At 38.7% G+C, this 18394-nt stretch overlaps 1 protein-coding gene across 10 annotated transcripts in view; it reads right to left on the reverse strand.

Annotated features, from left to right (window-relative positions):
- Positions 1 to 18394, reverse strand: part of Dync2h1 (dynein cytoplasmic 2 heavy chain 1) — a 249757-nt gene that overhangs the window by 225259 nt on the left and 6104 nt on the right. For 9 of the 10 annotated variants that reach the window (XR_003947762.1, XR_001778791.2, NM_029851.3 and 6 more), the window contains 14 exons: positions 17054 to 17198; positions 15669 to 15901; positions 14870 to 15004; positions 14651 to 14764; positions 14446 to 14557; positions 13309 to 13433; positions 11791 to 11966; positions 8923 to 9118; positions 6346 to 6441; positions 5673 to 5825; positions 5021 to 5119; positions 4085 to 4224; positions 3744 to 3972; positions 1273 to 1400 (listed from right to left, as the gene is read on the reverse strand). Coding sequence is in view for 8 of the 10 variants with exons in the window: in NM_029851.3 (NP_084127.2) it covers positions 1273 to 1400; positions 3744 to 3972; positions 4085 to 4224; positions 5021 to 5119; positions 5673 to 5825; positions 6346 to 6441; positions 8923 to 9118; positions 11791 to 11966; positions 13309 to 13433; positions 14446 to 14557; positions 14651 to 14764; positions 14870 to 15004; positions 15669 to 15901; positions 17054 to 17198 (2081 nt within the window). In the remaining 2 variants the exon portion in view is untranslated. Of the gene's footprint in view, positions 1 to 1272; positions 1401 to 3743; positions 3973 to 4084; positions 4225 to 5020; positions 5120 to 5672; positions 5826 to 6345; positions 6442 to 8922; positions 9119 to 11790; positions 11967 to 13308; positions 13434 to 14445; positions 14558 to 14650; positions 14765 to 14869; positions 15005 to 15668; positions 15902 to 17053; positions 17199 to 17313; positions 17358 to 18394 lie in introns of those variants that run through there. The other variant, XM_017313101.1, reaches the window with a different exon arrangement.

The raw sequence follows: 18394 nt of genomic DNA on the forward strand, positions 1-18394 counted from the left end.
AAAGTTTGGAGCTGAGATGAAAGGATGGACCATGTAGAGACTTCCATATCCAGGGATCCACCCCATAATCAGCATCCAAACGCTGACACCATTGCATATACTAGCAAGATTTTATCGGAAGGACCCAGATGTAGCTGTCTCTTGTGAGACTATGCCGGGGCCTAGCAAACACAGAAGTGGATGCTCACAGTCAGCTAATGGATGGATCACAGGGCTCCCAATGGAGGAGCTAGAGAAAGAACCCAAGGAGCTAAAGGGATCTGCAACCCTATAGGTGGAACAACATTATGAACTAACCAGTACCCCGGAGCTCTTGACTCTAGCTGCATATATATCAAAAGATGGCCTAGTTGGCCATCACTGGAAAGAGAGGCCCATTGGACACGCAAACTTTATATGCCCCAGTACAGGGGAATGCCAGGGCCAAAAAGGGGGAGTGGGTGGGTAGGGGAGTGGGGGTGGGTGGGTATGGGGGACTTTTGGTATAGCATTGGAAATGTAAATGAGCTAAATACCTAATAAAAAATGGAAAAAAAAATAAATGCTCAGCACATCTTACTAAAAGGAAGGCTAAGTTAATGAAAGAGGATGCTGTCTTCTATAAAGTGCACATTCATTCTCACGGAATTCATTGTCAAAACAGCTCCAAGCAGTTGAAACTTCAGGTAGCAGAGGCATATATTCTCAAAGCTGGGTTATAAACTTCCTCTCAGGGGCTTATGTCCACATTTATGGCAGTACCTAAATGTATCTCTATGCTCCATCTGTCTCAGGCCATTCTGAAAGGAAGCAGCATAGCCGAAGAAGAGAGATAAAGACCATGAACTTTATGTTCTCTAGCAGGCTCTCAGCAGCAGCTCTAAATACAGCTTGACTGGATTAAACCTAGCTCCCCATCATTAGCTGAATGAGGCCTCTCCTCCAGTCTGTTCTACACAACCATGTCTCAGCAGACAGTCCCTGAACCACAGACCTCTCTCATCCTTTGCACTGTCTGACCCAGACAGGACTTGGAATGTGTCCGTTGAGATCTATAGGAGAAACTAAGCTGACGAAATTAAAGAGGTACTCTTTTTGTTTGTTTTGTTTGTTTTTTTGGTTTTGTTTGTTTGTTTTTTGTGACAGACACTCATTACGTAGCTCTGGCTATCCTGTAACTCATTATATAAACCAGGCTGGCCTCAAACTCACAGAGAGCCACCTGCCTTAAAGAGGTACTCTTACCAGCCATATCAAACTACTGTGTTATACAAGCACACCAACTCCTCATACCTGGGAAGCCGTTCAACTTCTTTCCCTTTTATTTTCAATGCTTTAAAATTTTTCTCCCAATCATGCACAGTAGAAAGATTCTTTTCAACCAGAGCTTCCATGTCAACCTGTCCAATCACAACCCATTCCTAAAGAAGAAAAACTGGATTAAGGAAAGGGAACTACCTCAGTGGCTGTCATTGAAAAGTGAGGTTCTACTGATTAAGATCAACAAATAAGTTGTTTTAGAATCTCTTCTCAGATTCAACGTATATAAATGCAAGTGTAGAAGCATTTCTACAAAAGGACAGCCTCCAAGTGTCCAGAGCACTGGCTAGTCTAGAACTCTAAATTACAGACATCTGTAGTGCAAGGACAGCGGAGGAACGGAGCAAATTCCTGACCTATGACCCTTATCCAGCACAAATGAGCACTAAGATGAGAGCCTATACCTGAAGCTGCTTAGCTTTATATGCTTACTCAGAAACAGTCACAAGAAGACATCACATCATAGTGACATTTTAAACAGGAATGGGTGGCATACAGTGTGTGGCCTAAACTATACAGTCCAGATGTACTCCACCTAGGCTATGCAAGCACACTCTACATTCCCCCAAAACTATACTAACCTAGTGACAGATTTCTCAGAATGTACACAAGTTGTTAGCTTGTCAGGAGCCATAATGGGACAAGCTAATAACTAGCAGTAGATCATCCTGAAGGGGCCTGCCACGGTTTATTATATGATCTGCAACAGGTGAGCCCTCATTAAGCAAGGCTGTGAGGGACTCATTTTAGGAAAGATTCCTGCTATTAAAATGCTTTTTCTGTTATTATTAAACATATATAGCTATCACTAAGTAGTGATGGCACACCCCTCTGGAGCAGATCTCCTCAGATCCATGAAGATGTACTATCTTGTAGTGATGCTATATAGACAAATAGATGACTTAAGTCTTAATGATGATCCTATAAGAATTCCTAAAATTATATCTGTGATTATTAATCTCTTTTATAATGGGACTGCTATTAGGTCCTTTTCTGATAGTCAAAGCTGCAGTAAGAGCTCTGCCAGTCTCCCAAGTGTCACCACTTAATTGTTCTTAGACGGTAACCAGACTTTCTCCTACTGAGAGCACATTCCAAGAGGTTGTAAAACAATTAACCAAAAGTCATTAAAAGGCAACTAACAATTTATTGTAGGTGCTAGAACAGAAGATAAAATACCAACTAGGTTTATCTATACAAAACTTCACTAATAAGTTAGTTTTGGTTTTAAACCTTCAGTGAACCTGTGGAGCTCAGACAGGTGATGGATGTTTAGCCAGATAATTACTCCTAATGGATATGCATGTAAACATTTGCCATTGTAAACTTCTAATTCAATTTATGATTTGATTTTTTGTGTGAACTTGTGATGAACTTTGAAACGTGATCATGTATTCTGAAAGATGTGTAAGTACTGAGGACAAAGAGATCACAGAACTAAGATCAATAGAGGACACTTTTTCCCTTTCCCCACTTAGAGAATTTTTCCCTTTACCCACTTAGGATCTTTCTGCTTTTCCCCCTAGATAGCTTTTATAGGAAACTTTTTACAACATGGTAATAAATTCTATAATCACTTATCTAAGTGTCTTCTCTTCCTGCAACTTCCAACTAGCAGGCTGAAAGTTAGAGCCCAGCAGTTCTTGCTGAGATAGAACAAAGGCTGCATTGCTTAATCCTCCACTGTTAGGCTACAGGTGTTAATTGCCTAAACTAGCAGTTTTTTACCCTCAGAAAAGAGCAAGAAAGTTTTTAGGACCTTTTAGAAGCTATCATAAGCATTTCAGTATAATTAGAGAGCTAGAAAGCACCAAAGACCTGAAGACCTTAAAAGCCATCACCAGAGTCCTACTCTGTGAATCCACCGCTACCCTGGCCCTGGCTTGAAGGCTCTGGGCATTTGCACATCTTTAAAGAACCTGAATTAAATTAGCATTTGAGCATTCTCCCTCAAAATACATTTTCTTCAGAATTAAAATTGATGCAAATGTCACATTACATTCCAAGTTGATGTAAGCATTAAAAAAAAAAGAACTAGTTTCTCAAACTTTATAAACTAAAGACAAATTTCCTATTACCTTTCTTCCTTTGCAACATGAACCTAGACTAAGAGCCTAGCAAGCTTAACTTTAGAGTCCAGCAAGCCTAACCCTAGAGTAAGAGTCCAGCAAGCCTAACCCTAGAGTAAGAGTCTAGCAAACCTAACCCTAGACTAAGAGTCTGGCAAGCCTAACCCTAGAGTAAGAGTCTAGCAAGCCTAACCCTAGACTAAGAGTCTGGCAAGCCTAACCCTACAATAAGAGTCTAGCAAGCCTAACTCTACAGTAAGAGTCTAGCAAGCTGCCTCTCTGGTTTTGCCACATCTTGAGTTTATTTCATCATAGAGAAAATTCTCACTAAATCAGTAAATTTCTGACAAGGGTAGAAATTTGCAGGCACTGTACCTTATGTTGATGCAAAACTGCTGACAGTCTTCTAAACAGATCTTCTGCTTTGCTGTAAATAGTCAGAAATCCACTTGCATTTCTATCAATCATGACAGAAAATATTGATTCATCTCCAGCCTCACCCACGCCCTTAAACTGATTGGGAATTCCGATGAACCTCTTCATTTCTCTGTAATATTTAGCCCGGATTTCTTCAAAAGGAGGCCGAAACTGTAACCTTCCCTGTCTGAAAAACAGGATGAGTGGCACTCTAAATCATCTTAAATTATAGTACTTAGAATATAAATTACTAGAAAGGTTTAACTTGAAGGTGAAGCTGGGGATTCAGCGCCTCTTACTTGTAGGTTAAGTCTACGTTGATCTCCGGCAGGTTCTCGTTGAGCGCCTCCAGACCCACTTGATACTGGTGCTCCAGCGCCTTGTAAAGCTGGTGGTTCCAGTGCTGCCGCCACGCACGCATGTCACTGGCTTGGAAGCCCTGAAATGTCATTACCTTTTCAATCTCAAAATTGCTGCTAAATGACTCTTTTACTCTTGCTTTTCAAGCTATATAAAATAAAGCGCATTTACCTTGTTTTAAGTATCTTAAACTATGCAACTCTAATTGCCATTTTTAGTAAGAGCTTATGAAACATTTGATATGAAAATCTCACAGCTAAAATATTATGCAATAGGCTCACCAAAATTAAAAACTCAAAGGCAAAAAAAACCTCAAAGGCAAAAATAAGTTTTTATATGAAGCTGATTTTACAATGGTCTACTTTGAGAATTCTTTTGTAGCTTTTCAATGTTCTCAAAAAGTACTACTTTTCATTTCTTAGTTCCTAAATAAATCATAAAATATTTTAAAAATAAGAAATTTAAACTAGATAGCTAAAAATTGTTGGATTTTAATATTGTTATTTGTAAGCATTAAGACATCTATTCTAGTACTTTGGACTTTTTTTTCTTTTTTTCGAACTCTGAGAACTGGAAATTACATAAAACAGCTAACTTAAATCAACTCAGAGGCTATCTTCATGAAAATGTGCCCCTAAGATGACAAAGAATCCTAACAGTTATTTCAATCAGTAAACTTCAGTCTGAACTTAACTTTGCATTCTACAGAGGTTACAATCTCTTGTAAGTGAAGAGCAAACAATAAACTCGTAAGCACCAAGTCAGGAAAATTACAAACTATAGGGGTACCCAGAGGTATGTTTATGACTTTGCATGCACTTGTCAATGAGTCATGCATCCAGATTCTCAAAAGTCAGAAACCACAACTCACGCACCTGCGCTGCCACAGTCGCTAAGCCAGTTCTCAGTTCCTGCAGTCCATCCTTCCAACGCTGCTGCTGCCGAAGCAGATCAATATTCATAAGAATGACAACCTGTTTAAATAATGTGCGATAGTCTCAGAGCCTGTTAAGAACATGGAAGCTTTCCAGTGATGCTGCCACCTTAATCAAGGGACAAAGTACCGCTCACCTCATTTGACCTGTCATCCCCTGATGCACTGACAAGGGCAAAGCCTCACTTCAGCTCAGTTTCAGCCAACACTGTATGGAAGTATCAAGCCCAAGAAGGACTGGGAAGGAGGGAGGGAAGGAGGGAGGGACACACACACACACACACACACACACACACACACACACTCAAATACAGAATGCAGAGAGAAAAGCAGGGCTCTGTCCTGGGTAAGGGCAGAGCCTCTGCTAACCAAGTTGTAAGCCTCAAATACTGTCAGTTTCCTGCTATTTACAACTGCACTCCAGCTACTTTGGCTGTAAACACCAGAGGAAGTTAGGTAAAGAGGAAACATAAATTTTATTTTTGCAACTTCAAATCTTGAATTACGTCACAAGAAAAACTGTAATTATATACTAACACTAATTATTTTCGTTCAGTTTCAGTCACAGTATAAATTCTATAAACAAAATATACCTTTTCACAAAATGTAGTGTGCCACTTTCTCAGTCTTCTATTCTCTGTGGCAAGTCGCTCAGCAGCATTTTGTAGTTTCTGGATGTAGCCTTCTAGTTCTTTAGGGTTGTCCCAAGTAATCTGTGACTTGCCTCCACTCCCTGCTTTTGAATTCTACAGTATAATAAACAATAGTATTCAGATACAGTGCTTTTTCCAGAAAGTTTTAATTTTATGTTCAAAGCCCAATTATTTTTAACACTGATATCTATGAAAAATAAAGGTATACATTTCAAAAACTTTGTAGTCACAAAGTACCATGTAGTCTAAAACCTACCATGAATTTTTCCAATTTCCTACAGACATTTAAATAAACAAAAAAGCAAAGTCATGAGTTACAAAATCTGGAGATAGTTTTAAAGAAAAACAGCCCTCAGGCCCTCAAGCTCTCTGTGTACAAGGATCTCGAGCTCAGAAGAAAGACTGCAGCAGCATGTGAGCTGTGCATGACACATAGGAATGCAGCTCACCAAACCCACTACCAAAGTAATGGGAGCATTCTAATTACTGAAATCTATAGTGGGGACTTACTAAGAATGAAGGAACTCGTCACGTGTGTCCACACAGTGGCTGTAAAACTAAAGGATAAACACAACCTCTAATTTGTGTCATAAAGCATGAAGCTCTCACTTACTTTAATTATCTGTTCAAATGCTAAGGCAGACTGCAGCATCATTGGCCTCTGACTCTGAATCATCTGTTGATCAATGGAATTGTAAAAATGTGCCACCTACAAAATACAAGTAATAATACATTGCGCATTTGCATTATCTCCTTTATTTTTATTCAAATAGTAATACTTTTGCACAACCCTAAAAGTCAAACAGAAATAGTTTTTCGTCTCCAGGTCAGAATTTATGAATCAATATGCCCAATCAACACATATATTTTGAGGTACTACAATTTACCAAGTCATTTCCTAAGACTGGTCAAACAGACAATAAAATGTATTCCCTGGAATCAAGTTCACCCCACCAGGATGAAAGGAACTCAGATCTAAGAAGAAGCTTATTGCTAAAAGACAGAATTTCCTTCTGCACTTCTCAGAAAGCACTTGACTTCTCTGTAGTGCATAACATGGTTCACATCAGAAATGGACTTCTCTTGATTTCAAGTTCCACATCAGCAAAAACCTATACTTTCAAAATATACCTTCATTCCAACCATATCTTCTGACCTCTAGCCCCTGCTTGAATCCATATACTAATCTCTTTGTAAGACCAGGGCAACAGTCTATGAACTAACTAGTCTCCCTGTTTCAAGTCCTAGCTTAAGATATTGCCTATGTGATCATACACATGATATCGGCTATGCGCCCCACACATGTGTTCCCTATTACTTCACTGAAACAGCTGTTGCTCTTGCTCCTCAAGCCAGATGTTCCTATATGCCCAGTGGCTGAGGGGAGCCTGAAAGTTGTAATTCAATACCATCTCTCTCTTGTATTCATCATGAAGCGTATATAATTTGTTTGCCGTTTCCTAACTGACAGCAAAACTAGCACAGTTCCTATGCAGAAGGCCATCCTTACCATGACACATCTCACCAACCTTCGCACATAATTCCTTCCTGGGCATCTTTCATGTTTGCTCTTAAAGGAGGAACTTTAGAGTATGGAAGTTCCTCAAAAGGCTGAAAATAGACCCTTTGACCCAGACATACCACTTCTGTGCATATACCCAGAGAACTGCACACCTTAGTACAAAGACACACCGTGTTCATTGCTGTTCTATTCACAAGAGCTAGAACTGCAACTGGTCTAGGTGTCCATCAACTAATGAATGATAATGAAAATGTGCTATGTGTATTCAATGGGATTCTATTCAGCTATAAAAAAAAAAAAAGTAGGAAAATAGATGGAACCAAAAAAATATCATGCCAAGTGAAAAACTTAGGTCCAGAAAGACAAATATCGCATGTTCTCTCTCATTTACAGACCCTAGCTTCAAACTGTTAGATCTATGTGGTTAACTTAAGAATATGCAAAGAGGTCAGGAAGCAAAAGGAAACTGAGGTGGAGGTAGGGGCTTAGTGGCAGAGGGAGATAGTAGTATGTAGGTGGGGAGAACAGGGAGCTAAAGGTTTAAGTAGAGATATATGGTAAACAAGTAAGAGAGAAAGATGTGGAGAATGAAAAAGTCAAAACTAAAGCTGTATGAAGAATCCTTATGGGAGAGCTGGGATGATGGTTCAGTGGTTAAGAGCATGGACTGCTATTTCAGAGGACCTGGGTTTAACCCCTAGTTCCCATGACAAGCCCATTTGTAATTCTAGTTCTAGAGGATACAACGCCCTCTTCTGGCCTCTGCAGGTACATGGTACAGATATACATGTAGGAAAAATACCCAGGTATAAAAAAGTCAAATAATTTTTTTTTAATCCTTATGGAAACCCACTACTTTGTAAGCTAATAAAAATGATTTTAAAAAAAATAGAATTGGAAAAATGGTACCCTGCATGACTTGACAACGCAGAAGAAATGGTTATTGTATGAAAACCTCAGTACCAAGTACGGTACACCTCCCTACAGGATATTGAACAGGGAGGCCCCAAAGGCCGCCAAGACAAGATAGGCTATTGTGAACACTCCTGGTTGTCCACCTTAACTAGAAAATAGGATACACACATTTTGGTTGCAGTAGACACAGAAATCAAAATAGAAATGGCCAAAACTCCTCCTCCCTAATGGCATTTTCATGGGTGATATACAGGCTAGAGGGGAAGAAATAACATTAAAGGTCTGTGATGGTTTGAATGGAAATGGCCCCATAGGCTCATATGATTTACATGCTTAGTCCACAGCTGATGAACTACTTCGAAGGATTAGGAGATGTGTCCTTGTTAGAGTAGGTGTGGCTTTGTCGGAGGACTGTGTCACTGGGGGCTCTGAAGTTTTAGAAAGCCCTAACCAGGCCCAGTCTCTGGCTCTGACTGTTTCCTGTGGATCAGGATGTAAAACCCTTAGCTACTGCTCCAGTGCTATGCTTGTCTGCTTCCTGCCATTCTGATTTCAGGATGAAAATTAATGTTAATGTTAAGTTTAAAAAATCCTATAGATTCAAAACAGATTTTAATTTAGTCATTTATCAAACTGTAAATTCACAAGTTGATAATCTATTACAGTAGCATAAAAAAATTAAAAGCAAAAACTAAAGCCCTTAACACAGTCTAATTTAGCATAATAACCAAGAGCAAAAGGTGTCATTCATACTTGCTTAAGAATGATGGCTTGCTTGCAGAACTTCTGAGCAACATTTGCAACCTGCTGTATTTTTGCAGGAATGACAAAGCCCAGGGCAGAAAGCTGACGGACTTCTCTCAGAAGAATCACCAGGCGATCAGAATAATGCACTTTTAATGCCCCATCATTAGGATCCAATTCCATTATTCGGCTGTTAGCCTCAATACTGAAAGAGAAAGAGAGAGAGGATTAGAGGAGGGGAGGGGAGGGGAGGGGAGGGGAGGGGAGGGGAGGGGAGGGGAGGGGAGGGGAGGGGAGGGGAGGAGAGGAGAGGAGAGGAGAGGAGAGGAGAGGAGAGGAGAGGAGAGGAAGGGAGGGGAGGGGAGGGGAAGAGAGGAGAGAGGAATCTTTTAAGCTACACTGTTGTTAAGCTTTGATGTAATGAAACTGATAAAAAAAAAAAAAAAACACAGCATTTTGTTCAACTTTTCCACAAACCTAACAGTTGAAACAAACAAACTTTCTAAGCCAGGCGTTCTAACTCTGTCCCTCCTGCTTATTCTTCAAAAGAAGGTTATATGTTTGTGTTGTTATCAATAATTTCCTGTACAATCAAATTAGAGATACTTGGTTTGAAAAAATATACAGAGCCTGCGGAGAAGTTTTAAGACTTAATTAACTTGGTGCAATAAGGGCTGGTTTTACATGCTGTAGAGATTTGAAGTCCTGTTGCGATGCTCTTTGTGTGATGGTATGGATTCAGTATGCTAACTGCCTCAAGAACTTCTCCCTAGAAACTGAAGTTAACAAATTCTACTGTGCAGCTATCTTTTAAATTAAGCTGGGACAGTGTTAAAAAAGTTCTTCCCATGTTTTTTTACCATCCAAACTTTGATAACAAGCTGCAGTATTACGTCATTACATAAATGAGCACTTTATAAATCAGAAAAAAAAAATCCACCCTTGAACTGCGGTAAGAATCAAGACTGACACACAAGAAGGATCTGACTTGATCCTAATGGGACCCAGGATGTCTGTGGTCTGATTGCATCCTCCATAGTTTTAGTAAAGGATCAACAACTAAATCAAATCGTAAGAACAAAAACAATCACATGTTTAAATCCCTTACTCTTTAAATTTGCCTTTTCTTGTGATAAGACTTTAATAATAAAACTGCTTTGGAGTTTTCCAATCAGTGTAGATTATAAAAAAACACTCATCATCATAAAGTAGACATTATTTTTGATGTATTAGTTTACATTATATTCTTCTGTTCAAGTCATTTTCAAAATTAAGAAAATTCACAAGAGGTAATCAAGAACGCAAGGAGCAAATGCATTGTGCTTACTTACTATCACCTCCAATAAACTATTTCAAAAGAAGATGTTAAATGACTTAAAAAGAAGATCCAGTTTTCCTGTATGTACTCATAAGCGTAACAACCACTACAATGGGAACTCTTTTGCCTTCTTCAAAAAAGTTTGCATATACCAGGACTTCAAAGGATATCTTCAGAGGGACTCTGATGATTGCAAAGACTAGAAAAGGTTTGATACTCTCCACCCCCAAAAAAAGATAGGAGAAAGATTTTGTTGAGATGAGAAAATCAGTGTAGGAAAGGTTCATGAGGCTCATTAGCAGCCCTCAGATCACTCAGCACCTTATAGAGCAAACCACAACAGGGTCTACATGACAAAGGAAACTAAGTTTCAAACCTAGCTAGCTACAGTTCTGGAAGATGGGGGCTAGATCATCTCCTTCATTTTTCACTCCATGTAGGAAGTAAAGAGTTGAATTGCACAAAATTATAGTCACTACACCATAATAACCCTGGGTTCCTCTAATCTTCCTCACGAGCCAGAACCATAGTCAGGGAAATGCATTATCTATCCAATTTAAGAGTGTACTTGGATTGATTATACTTCTACTGAGATTAGAGGAAGGGTATAGAACTTCATGTTATGAACAGTTTCTTTTAAAAAAGACATTGTGGTTGCACACATAAGAATTTGAAATAATGCCCCCCCACAAACCAGGGCAACATAAGGATACTTTATCTGTTGAGGGGGAAAAGAGGGCTGAAGTTATACCTCAAATGTGAACTGCATGTACAAGGCATGAGTTTGAGTCCCAGTAAGAGGAGACACAACAAGTGTCTAAAGTAGAGATAATAATATACTGTAGAAAACTGACTGCAGGTACAAAAGAATGTGGATTTTTTTTTTCCTAGTCACACCCAATGAATTGCTAATAAGACAATGGTAACCAACAAAATATTAAATAAAATTTAGTAACTACTTGCCAAAGGCTTACTTACGACTTGGAGTGTCATGAGAAAAATACCTCTTTCTTAAAGGGTTCAAAAGTAATTGCAATTTAAAGTGCTTATGCATTCAATTGTTTAAAAAAGGTAGAAAAAATGTATGAGACATTTTTCATTAAAAAAAAAAATCATGAAAGAAGGAATATCTAATTCTCAAAAAAGAATCTGTAGTCCCCAGGTCTAGACATGTGACTAGAGAGGGCAGGCAGGCACCTCCAGTTGTATAGTTAAAGTTTCCAACTTCAGAGACTTACAGTACACTCAGGGCCAATGAGATAGATGGCCCGGCTCTCCTAGACAACCCAAGTTCAGTTCCCAACAACAAAGTCAAAGCCCATAGTCTCCCCTAAATCTAGTGATCTGGCACTTGTCTTGCCTCTGAGGGCAATGGAGCATATATGTGACATCCCCACATATACACATAAAAATGATAAAAACAATCTTTAAAATAAAAAGAGTAAAAATGTTTTACACGCAACAACAACTCCTAAACAAGCAGCAGCATGTCCGTAGAGAAGGGCTCTTTCCATCTTCCCACATGGATCACGTGCTCACACTGCAGTGCTGGCACTTACCACAGACCTGACCTGGAGTCAGACAACCCTGACTGGACTTCTCTTGACCAGTCATCAAACTGTTCCTGTTCATAGAGCTTGAACTGGTCCAAGAGATCTTCAGCACTCCGATGAAAAGATCGAAATCCTGACAAGTCAGACAAAAGAGCTTCTGCTATCTTGATAGTATCGTCTACCTTTAAAAAGTCAAATGACAAAGATAAGCATTAATGCTAGTAGCTACATTTCAGCTTTTAAAATTAGGAGGTCCTTTCTCTGACTTAAGACTCAAAAAACATTTTTCTTTCATTTATAAACAAGAGGACAAAGCTTTTCCGTAAGGAATAAGCGTATCATCTTCTAATTGCCTTCTGAACCACACAACCTCAGAATAATAAATCCCAAGAGGACAGTCAAACAAGGTAGAACATAAAGAGTTAACGGAAGGGGAGGCAAAGCAAGCAAGAGCTGAACTTCACTCATATCCACAGCATCACATTACTCCTAAACATATTCAGATTAATACTGGCCACTTGCTAAAAACGTTAATAGTTCAAACAAGAAATAGATTTGCATGTCAGGTTAAAAAAAAAAAATGTGTCTTCCTCCATAGCTGCCAATTCTGGTACTCTCGAGAAATGACTGATGGAAAATACAAGGCAAAATATTTCAGAATATAGTTCAAAGGTACAGCTTTGAGAAGTAGGTTTTATAATATCCCATGACCTTTAAAGTTTATTATACGGGTCAATTCAAAACCTATACATATTAATAATAGGTCCACCAGAGTCTGAGCTCAATTTTAATAACATTATCACAGGCAATTATGTATAACTACCTTTTGCCTTTCCTTAAACTTCTGATGTGATTTTAGTGACATAAAAATACTTGTGGTTAGACTTTCAAACCAATGTGGCAACCCAAGTTTTTGTTTGAATCTAGTATCAAAGATACAGTACAGTCCTCACAGATGCTTTCAAAGGCAACACATCGTGACAGACTCCTCTATTGTGAAAATGAACACAACCAGAACCTTTTGCACACATGTGTTCTTAGACTTCTTTACATTTCAATGAAAATGAGATATTATGGCATGAAGGTAAACTGCATCCTACTGGATTAGGTATTTAAACACATGGTCCCCAGCTGAAGGCACTGTTTGTGGTAACAGTAGCGTCCCTTTGACATGGAGCCTAACCGACAGTGTAAAATCATGAGGTAGGGATTAGAGGCCACAACTTAGCAAGGTTTTGCACCCAGTTCTCTGACTGCTGATCTGCCAAACTATCATGTCATAAGCTCCAGCCAGCAAACATGGAGCTGCAAGCATCCAAACCGCTCATCCTGAAAGTCACTGTGAGCCAAAGTAAATCCTGCTTCCCTAGAGTCGCTTCTCTAGCATCAGTCACAGCAATGAGAAGCTAACTGTACCGCCTGCAGGGAGAACTGTAGTGTCACAAGAGCTTGAGGATCCTGGCATATACCTTAATTAATTGTACATTTTGAATGTTCACTGTTCAACTGTATTAAAACAAGTACCTTCAATTCCAACTGACGAACCCAAACAATATTATTCACAACTTCTGAAAGATTTTTGCCAGAAAGTGGTCCAGATGGATCACCAGGAATTCCTCGGCATCGATTCTCAAAGTCCAATCGAAAATCTGTATCATTCAAATAGAATAAATAACAGAGAAGCAGTATATTTCAAACCTCATTAGAAGTACTGTGGATCTTGATCCTCACTACACAAGAACCTTGGGGGTATATAAGAGGATCGCTGCTGTCCCCGTGATACAAGTCAGAATCAACGGGAATGCAGGCTCAGGTGGTTACCATACATTAACTCATGTGGGAAGAACCATGCAGTAGGGGAAGGGGTTGTTGAACTGTGTAGAATAGAAAAGCAAGCTTATCAGGAGCATGCATGCATCAGTTTCCTTTTGACTATGGAGATAACAGGAGCAGCTGCTTCAAATGCCTGCTCCTGACTAACTTGAACTATCAGTGACAGTAATTCTTTCCTTCCTTAATTTGCTTTAGTCGGGGTACTTTATCATAGCAAAAGGAAAAGAAACCAACACAACTCACTATGTAAGAAAACAATCTGCTAATCTGAAACAAATCTAGGGGCTTGCAAGATGGCGAGAGTTAAAAGCACAAGCTGTTTTCGATTTTCAGCACCTACATGGCAGTTCCTAATTGCCTGCAACAGTTCTAGGGGGTGTGACACCCTGTTTTGGCCTCTATGGCAACCAAGGATGCACACAGTGCACAAACATACATGCAGAGAAGACATGAACATAAATAATTTTTAAAAAATAAAAATGAGGGCTGGAGAGATGGCTCAGTGGTTAAGGGCAGTGACTGCTCTTCCAGAGGTCCTGAGTTCAAATCCCAGCAACCACATGGTGGCTCAGAACCATCTGTAATGACATCTGATGCTCACTTCTGGTATGTCTGAAGACAGCTACAGTGTACTCATTTACATTAAATAAATAAGTCTTTTAAAAAATTAAAAATAAAAAATAAAAATGAATCTATCATTTATATCATAAATAAATCTGTCCTAAAGATGTCTTAACATACTTTTCAATCCTAAACGATAGCATGAAACAAATATGCATCTATAAAAACATTTCTCAAGAAAACACTGTTACCTCTGATTAGCTTTACCTTTAGCTGAATCCCCAAGTCTTGCCAGTAAAGTCTCTCTCTCTAACATCAGTTCTTTGCTTATAGTGGGACGCTTCACCAATTCTTTGTATTTTAGAAATGCTTGGAGAAGCTAACATAAGACAAAGTTCATGTTTACCTCAATTCAACCACATACATTAAAATAGCTTACAAAACAAAACAGTAAAATCTTTCAATATTTTACCTGCTGTGGACTATCTTGAATTTCTGAAATATAATTCTTTAATTTCCCTGCTATTTTCTGTTCTGCAGGTGCAATGATCTTTTCATACTGAGACACTGCAGCTTTCCATAAAGGCTAAACAAATTAATCATACTGTTAGACTGTAAAACTTTACAAAGTGACCTTTAAAAGTCAAGAACAGAAAAGGAAATTAAAGACATAAACACACAGAGACTCAACCTCAGTATAAGGATTGTACTGCACGGGGTTCACACCAGTGAAAGGCTCAAATACCCGAGACAGGCATACAATTCTCTCCTCACTGGCAGGTAAAAAGTACAAGAGCTTCTCATGAATTGTTCGAATAGCCAAGACCTAAAATGTAATATAGTAAAACATAAAATATATTAAGCTAAAATAACTCTGTAAACTGGACTAAAATCTAAAGAGTTTATACAATTTCTTTACAGTAGCTTCTGAAAAATGAACAAAACTGAAAGTATCTTACTCTTTTATGTATATTTGAAATATTCTATACCAAAAAAAATTTGTGTTTCTCCTAAGGGGTGAAATTATCTCTGCAATCTCTCATTTTGCCTTTCCTTTGAAGCCAACTATGTAATTTTTTATGAAAGTTCATAGCTGAAGTAAATGAGAAACTGAAGTATTTCCACTTAGTACACCCTCAAAGAGAGCCAAGCTTTGAAGCAATGTCAATAGCCAAGAGAAAGCCTGAGAGATCCCACACAGGGAAAATCGTGTTACACCTTTTATGACATAGAACAAAACAGAATTTCACAACTGACATGTTGAGCACTCACATACCTAACAAAAATAAGAACTAGGACTTAGCACCCACGATGCACTTCGCACTACACCAGAGCTTGCCAGGACTTATCTCATATGACATTAATTCCTATGTTTACCCAAACAATAAATCATTTCTTTTACACATGTTTATCAATCGTAAAATGCCTTCACAGACAAGTGAAAACCCACTTCCACTTAAAGACAAAGAGGGAGAGAATCATGCTGGTACCTCCTCTAGCCGTTTGCCCAGTTTGTCAAGAGTTTCTGGGAAATACTTTCCACTTTTCCATGGATGAGGGACATAGCGCTGCCACACCTGACCTGTGAGGTGACTGCAGACTATCACCCATTGTTCACAAATTGAAATGCCAGCTTTAAGGTTTTCTTTCACGAGATAATAAGGATCTTCCCACAGTTTCAAGCTTCCTAATTTTTTCTGAACAAACCTTCCAAATGAACCACCTAATAAAACATAAGCAAGATTATATGGAATTTTTTACAGAATTATAAAATATACACTTAGGAAAAAATTAACATGCACATTAACCACCACAAAATACGACCAGCCCACCCTTAGATTCGATTATCAGGAACTGTCTTTATAAATACATATGTGCATAAAGACATTAGCTTGATTCTTCTTCAGTCAACAAACGGCACCAAGACACATACTTCTTTGATGGCCACAGAGGCCACTTCATGAAAGAAGCAAACATAAGCAATTCCAAATGGCTACCTGACTGGACTTATAACAAAGAGTGCTGCCAGGTGTGGTGGCGCACGTCTTTAATCCCAGCACTTGGGAGGCAGAGGCAGGTGGATTTCTGAGTTCCAGGCCAGCCTGGTCTACAAAGTGAGTTCCAGGACAGCTAAGGCTACACAGAGAAACCCTGTCTCCAAAAAAAAAAAAAAAGAAAAAGAAAAGAAAAACAAAAAGTGCTGTTAATACACACTGTCATGAGCTTATCTCATGTTCTAAGGGGAATCATGAAAAGGATATTTTCTGAATCAAATATATAACACTGGGATATTAATAGTGTGTTTTTCAAAAAATTTAGTTCATTTGAAAATATTGTAAAATGAACACATGAGGTGGGCTGAAGAAATGTCTTGGCAGTTAAGAGTGCTTACTGCTCCATCAGAGGACCTAAGTTCAGATCCCAACACCCAAGTCAGGTGACTCACAAATGCCTGTAACTCCAGTACAAGGGATCAGAAACCCTCTTCTGGTCTCCGTAGGTACCACATATGCACATAAACAAATCCTTAATTTTTTAAATTAATTAACATATGCATAAGCACTAAAAATATAAATTGTTTTCTATCAATGATCAAAGTATTTCACATTTATAAACTAAGCCAACTGTAAACAAGAATGTATGTAGATAAATCTATATGATTTATTAAGAATTACTTTAAGTAGCTAGTACTGTATTACTAAGTATTTTAAGAAAGAACTTCAGGAAATCAAGGGAAGAAAGGAGGAACAGAAGAAAGGAAGGAAGAAAGGAGGAAGGAAGGGAGGGAGGGAGAGAAGAAGGGAGGGAGGGAGGGAGGAGGGAGGGAGGGAGGGAGGGTATTTGCACAGTTCCCAGAGCTGATTCCTCCCCATACCTATGACATCCAGGAGATGCAGCATACGTGACTCAGGGTAATGATCATGCTCTGTCTGTCGCCACACATCATCTACAACATCCCGAGTTGTCTCCACCAAGTCAACAACTTCTAGCAAGGACAGACTGTCCAAGTTATAAAATTCCTGAAAGGAAAGGCATTCATGTTGAAGTAGTTATGTCTGTGTGTTAAGAAACAATCACAATGTTCCTAGAGTTGCTCAACTGCTGTAAATCTAATTTCCTCTCCCTTTTCCTGACCTGTCTTTACAAATATCCTACATATTTTCAGGTGCTTCTCTGCCATTCGGTATTCCTCAGGTGAGAATTCTTTGTTCAGTTCTGAGCCCCATTTTTTAAGGGGGTTATTTGATTTTCTGAGGTCCACCTTCTTGAGTTCTTTATATATGTTGGATATTAGTCCCCTATCTGATTTAGGATAGGTAAAGATCCTTTCCCAGTCTGTTGGTGGTCTTTTTGTCTTATAGACAGTGTCTTTTGCCTTGCAGAAACTTTGGAGTTTCATTAGGTCCCATTTGTCAATTCTCGATCTTACAGCACAAGCCATTGCTGTTCTGTTCAGGAATAAAAAAAAAAAAAAAAAAAAAACAAATATCCTACATAAACATAAATATCACAAAAGGCTGAAAAATAATACTAAAAGACTGTTCATTTATTCATGCCCTTAGCTGAGTTTTCTTTAAGTTGGGCTTATCTATTTTCCCAACATTAGCTGCTTTAGTTCCATATACACACTGCCCACTACAATTCACACGTCCTTTATTCAGTCACATGTTGTGCTGTATAATGTGCTGACTAACAATAAGAGGAACACAAATTCATTATTCTGTGCCATTGTCATCAAAACAAGCTTTAATATACTTCAAATACACCATTACCATGATAGCACTGGGACTGGCAAGAAGGTTCAGTGGTAAAGGAACCTGCCACACAAGCTTCCCGGACTGAGTTTGATGCCTAGGACCCATGCAAAAGTACAAGAAAGAACTGGCTCCATGAGGTTGTCCTCATCTGACTCCATGCGTGCCACAGCATACTTGCCCATACACATATACACATCATGTGCACACATACCACAATAGTAAACACTGAAATAACATTAAAAAATACGGGCAATCCTGTTGATGAAGTAATAGCAGAAACCAATAGAAAACTGGTTTGTTCTGAATGGAGTAAAATCATACTGAAAGTCATCATTTACTAAATCCCTCAGCACATACAGCAAGAGATAATCAAACAGGCAGAAAGGAAGATACCATATTGTAAATTATTTTGAAATACTACTTTAAATCATTCCATCAAAAGAATATATTATCTCTCT

Source organism: Mus musculus, chromosome 9 (genome assembly GCF_000001635.26).
Source record: "Mus musculus strain C57BL/6J chromosome 9, GRCm38.p6 C57BL/6J".
Taxonomy (NCBI): Eukaryota; Metazoa; Chordata; class Mammalia; order Rodentia; family Muridae; genus Mus; species Mus musculus.